Genomic DNA, 6,000 nt, shown 5'->3' on the forward strand with positions numbered 1-6,000 from the left:
AGTGCATGAACATTTACCAGTTACCCCCAAGATCACATTGTCACAACTGACCCCCCCACGCCCCCCCCCCCCCCAAGTCTCAGCTCCGCCTGAACTGACAGGCAGGAGTGATCACCCCACTTGTGACTGACAGCTGAGTAAAACAAACACAATACATTTGATACAAAGCAAGAAGATCCCTGTAGCTGACAAACAAATACACACCACCAATGTGCATCCCACCCACATGTGCATGTTATAACGTGACTACCTGCAAAATAATGCACGTTTCTCCCCTGTGTTTACATAGACCTGGCATGTGCATAGGTTTTATCTTGCAGTATGCAATGTGCTCATATATGCAATGCAAAATCAGGTGACTGTTCTATATGTATGTTGTGTGTTTACATACATCATCATCATGCCACATCTGCTATATGTGCAGATGGTATGTTATCTCTGGTGTGTATCTTGCTGTGTGTACACATATGCCCTGCTGTCATATAGAGCAGGATCTGTTGGTTCTGTAAAATATAATTGTAGATCTTCAGGTCTGCACAGAGACACAGGACATGCAGAGACATTAGTCATTAATTGCATTCTATAGAGATTTGCAGAGATGTAAACAAAGTGCTGTATGTTCCTGTGGGTGTGTACATGGTGTACAGTGCATATATGTGTAACATCACAAGATAAAGCCATACACACAGATAAAACATGGAAAAATAAGGTAGAATGATGACTTTGCAGTGTCACTAGTGCAGACCCCCAACCTCCCATGTACCAGGCAGGGCAGAACCCCCTCCATGTTAGTACAGCACCCCAGTGACAAGTACCTCGGTCTCTTCTCTCCAAATATTCAGCTGCCTCCAGAAGGATTAACAGAGAATTCAACTCCATACTTGAGTATATAAATATATGTATATATAATATATATATATGTAAAACTAGATATTTGCACTGATAAAAAATAAAACTATTGACTTCGCCCCTGGCTGGAGAGGAAAATGAAAACAAGATGAAGTGGGACGAACTACAAGGAGTTCAGACGCTTTGGGGACTTCTAAGTCCATATAAACGGCAGCACGGCTTCGATTGACATAGGAGAGATGGACGGGCTAACCGACCAATGGTAGAGCGGCGGTGGCACGGAGGCGCGGTTTTCGGTTTGTTCCCAGCCAATGGCAACGTCTCGCGTCAGAGCTAGGGGCGGGAGGGTGAAGGGAGGAGAGTCCGAGAGAATGTTGACAGATCCCAATCAACTACTGAGCAGGGATGGTAACGATTGAGATGCCGAAGCTTAGCAACAGCGTGTGCGGCCACGCCCATGTAACTTGGTATTGGGCGAATTTGTGCATGTTAAGTAGTCGCTGCGCGTTGATTGGTGATGTAAAGTGCCCGTGACAGCGGGGATGCTCGCTGAGGCAGCGGCCAATAGGCGCCGTTGAACTTGACGTTGCTGTGAGGAAGAGAAAAGTTGAAAAGGAAAGAAAAAAAAAACCAAGGGGACATGACCGGTTAGGGACTGTGGAGAAATAATAAGAGCAGTAGAAAAGCGTATAACTGCACATACATACATACATACATACATACATACATATACACACACACACACACACATAAATAAATACACATATTATTATTATTATTATTATTATTATTATTGTAGTGAATACTTTTGTGCACAGATGTGCCATAAATGGCAGGTATGACAGTCTGCGAAAGTATATGTGCATTTAGGGGTATATGCATAATTTATTACATGTAGAATATATATTATACCTGCATGGGTGGGTCAGATTTATGTATTTGATTTCTTTTTGTAGCAATTTTATTACTTATGCTTTAAAAGTTAACATTTCCAGTATTCATAAAGTACACGGTTACCCAATTCTGTAAATATGACTTGATGGGGATTGTAGAGCACCATGAATGATTCACAGCGACAGTGTCGCATGTAATCTGCATTGTTGTACAGCAAAGATTTCTTATATTCATACTTGCCAACTCTCCCTGAATGTCAGGGAGACTCCCTGAAATAGGGGTGATCTCCCTCACTCCCTGAAGAGTCTGGCATTCTCCCTGATGCTGAGCCAGTACAAAACGTGGTTGGCTTCACCATCTGTGGCATGATGACACAGTTCAGAAATTGTGTCCTATGTCCAGGTATTGATGCTTATGGAGGTGGCCATTTTCATGGAGACCAAGATTTAATCAAAGACTGACAGATAAGATAACATGACTTCAGTAATGGAGACAGAAATGTAAAAGACACTTCAATCTCTAGAGATTTTCCTAAACGCATAGTTGCCTACTCTCCCGGAATGTCCGGGAGACTCCCGCATTTCTGGGAGCCCTCCCGGGCTCCTGGGAGAGCAACCTCATGGTTCTCGCCCCTGCAACAGATAAGTGGCGGGGGGGGGGGGGGGGGGGGGGGGGCTTAATGACACAAATATCTCATCATTCTTATCGACTCGTCAAGCCCTGTCCCCACACGCCCACCTCCCCCGGGATCTCCCTGAAGCCAACGAGAAAAAGTTGGCAAGTATGCTTATAATGTATCTCACAATGTTAACAAATATGGTTTTGGAACTGTAAGTCCCAGCGGCAGAAATATCAAATTTGACTTTTCCTCTGGGATAATTGTCCACTCCCATATTTCCTAGGTTCCATTGTTTAATATAAAGAACTCTTTTATTTTGGTTAGGAGAGGTGCTTTGCAATAGTGTGCATTGCACATTACACAGTCCGGAGACCGCCCAGAAGATCACAGGTTGTGCACAGGGTATTTCCTGCCATGAGAGAAGGTGCCCACCTCACCTCGATCGACAGGGGGAGACAGTCCTGCAGCTCACTGCCGCACTCCATAATACATCCCCCTCTTGTCATTCACCTCCACTTCTGATCCTCAGATGCTTCTCATATGAAGTGACCTGTGGTCAGGTCTCTCTCTGACCAAGTCCTGCATCTCCTGTCATTCTTGGTGGGCCTACCAAACAGGAGCTGCAGGAGAGGTAAGTGCTATATATACTCTACTATAGAGTGTATACAAACTACTGATAAGATAGGGGTTACATACACAAATTTAGAGTTGCACTTAGGTTTGCAAACTTATACCTGTACAAGAATGCACGGAAGCAAGTTAAATACATCCACCGATATTTAGAGTTGTATCTCAAACCTAAATATGGACATAAGCAGCGTGCAAGGTGGTACTTCCTTGGCAGACATATAACTTGCATCTACTTCGTGCAGGTGCTAACAATAGGCCTGCAAAACACACATTTCAGATGTAACTCTAATCCTAAACTGCTGCAGAACTCAGTGGGGACTAGTTACCTTTCATCTCCATGTCTTTACTGTACTGCACTTGCACACCCCTGATCCACAACTTGAAGAACAAGGGACTGCGTTAGATACATGCGTCTCAAAATACGAGCGCAGTTAATGCGCATGTGCAGTGCAACAAATCTTTACATCACATGCAAAAGTACTACGTACAACTGTAATAATAATAATTTTATTTATATAGTGCTATTGTGCCAAGACTCTAAATCAGGCTCTTTGTGGTATGTTTTGCACATTTGTGTCTATTTTGCACATTTAAGCCCCTTGAAATAAAACTCCACATAGGTTGAGTTTTTGAGTTTAATTGCTCCTGCACTAACAATGAGTGATTTAAGATTATTATTATTATTATTATTATTATTATTATTATTATTTGTGATTTGAATGTTTGTGTTAGTTTGTGTAAGGGCACCAATAATTGCCTCTGCAGGCACTATATGAACAGGAAAACTGGAGTTAGGGTATGGAGCCTAATACTCTGGCACAGGCCTGTGCACTGAACAGTTTTAAATAGCTGAGCTGATGAGTATGGCAGTTGTACAGTGTAGGATTGTAGCACAGGATTCTGTGCCTTGAGCACAGGCAAGAGCAGGGTTCGAAAAGTAACACCCGGACTCCGATGTGTGACATTCCCCCTCCACCAAACTTAACTGTGGGCACTACTGTTCTCCCGGCAAACCTAGATTCATCCGCTTGACTGCCAGACGTTGAAGCATGAGTTGTCACTCCAGAGAGTGCAAGTCCAATGGCTTTACCATGTCCACTTGAAGTTTGGCATTGCTCATGGTGATCAGAGTTTTGTGTGTGGCTGCTCAGCAATGGAAACCTAATCCATGCAGCTCTCAATGAAAATTTCTTGTGCTGCCGTTGCTTCCAGAGGCAGTTTGGAACTCGTTAGTGAGTGCTAGCACTGAGGATGGACAATTTTTACACACTATGCGCTTCAGCACTCGGCAGTCTCATTCTGTGAGCTTGTGTGGCCTTCCGCTTCACAGTTCAGCTGTTGGTGCTCCTAGATGATTCCACGTCACAATAACAACACTTACAATTGGCCAGGGCAGCTCTAGCAGGGCAGAAATTTGACAAATTGACTTGTTGAAAATCGCTGAGCTCTTCAGTATGACGCATTCTACTGGTAATGTTTCACAATGGAGATTTCATGGCTGTATGATTGATTTTATGACAGCAATGAGTTCAATTCCCGACCATGGCCTTATCTGTGTGGGGTTTGTATGTTCTCCCCGTGTTTGCGTGGGTTTCCTCCAGGTGCTCCGGTTTCCTCCCACACTCCAAAAACATACTGGTAGGTTAATTGGCTACTATCAAATTGACCCAAGTCTCTTTCTGACTGTATGTGTGTGTATGTTAGGGAATTTAGACTGTAAGCTTCAATGGGGCAGGGACTGATGTGAGTGAGTTCTCTGTACAGCGCTGTGGAATTAGTGGTGCTATATAAATAGCTGATGATAATGATGATGATGAAATTGTTAGCAATGGATGTGGCTGAAATGGCTAAACACACTGTTGATATTGATATATACCTCTGTGCACCTCTCACAACTCTATTATTTAAGTTGGGCAGACACTATAGGGTTTTTAGCCGATTATTGGGCCAGTCACACGACTAAAAATCTTGTTCAACGATGGAACGATATCGTTCCAATTCTGCAGTATGTATGCACTCGGGAACCGGCAGTGTCCATAGATCTCTATGGAGGGTGCAGAGTCACGATCTTTTCAGCCAATGGTTATGACAGATGAAGATTACAGATCCACAGATCTGAAGGTAAATCTTGCAAAATGTGTTTAGTGTGTACACATGAATCGGCTGCTGATCGGTACTTTTTTTCAGTCGTTGGTAAAATCGTTAACAATACCACAGTGGGAGAAATTTTCTGTAGTGTGTACCCAGCCTTACATCCCTTACAATCCTATGCAGTTCTTGAAACATGCAGCTCTGCAACCATGTTTGTATTAGTTTATAACAAATACTATAAACACTAAAAATAAAAAAATATAGTGTATATTATATCAGGCTAACTTATCAACCAAGAAGACAAACAAGAGTTTAACTATGCATATTTATTCACCAGCCCAGAAGAAGGGAATTGGAACAGAGTCTCTTTCTAAATAATTGCTTATATATCCAGACTTTTAACAGTCTTTTGGGGCATTTTTGAAAATTGTTGACTGAGTTGTTAACCTTGTATGACCCCTCTCAATATTACCCCTGGGGGGAGTTGTAAGAGGTTGTAAAGAGTTGTTTCTCTCAAAAGGGGCCATTCACGGTTTAAAACTTGTAGACAGAGATAGGACATACGTGCCAATATATGAAAACAAATGTTGGAGGCACATTTCTGTTTGGAAATTAGCATTGGGGATCACTCTGCAGACAGTACATTAATTTTATATGGAACGAACACTTGGTATGATCATAAAATCGTTGCATGCAATTTTAAATACTCATCTTTAATGCATTTGGAGCTTTTCCATCATACAAAATAAAAACAGATACCGAAAACTGCATCTATATCCAGAATCAGAACTTGGTGTTAAAAATCAGCATATCGAGAGGTACAAATATTTATAGAGAAAAATCATTACAACTATGACTGCCACACTCCCCTCCACAATTCACTTCAATATGAAATCATACAAAATAAGAAGAGAAGT

The 6,000-nt window shown here is 42.2% G+C and overlaps 1 protein-coding gene across 2 annotated transcripts in view; it reads right to left on the bottom strand.

Moving 5' to 3' along the window:
- MXD4 (MAX dimerization protein 4) overlaps positions 1–1,246 on the bottom strand; it is a 38,955-nt gene extending 37,709 nt beyond the window's left edge. For both annotated transcript variants that reach the window (XM_075194220.1, XM_075194219.1), the window contains exon 1: positions 816–1,246. In XM_075194220.1, the coding sequence (XP_075050321.1) occupies positions 816–879 (64 nt within the window). In that variant the 5' untranslated portion in view covers positions 880–1,246. The remainder of the gene's footprint in view (positions 1–815) is intronic.
- Positions 1,247–6,000: the final 4,754 nt, after the last annotated feature.

The sequence above is a fragment of the Mixophyes fleayi genome, chromosome 1 (genome assembly GCF_038048845.1).
Source record: "Mixophyes fleayi isolate aMixFle1 chromosome 1, aMixFle1.hap1, whole genome shotgun sequence".
In the NCBI taxonomy this organism is placed as follows: domain Eukaryota; kingdom Metazoa; phylum Chordata; class Amphibia; order Anura; family Limnodynastidae; genus Mixophyes; species Mixophyes fleayi.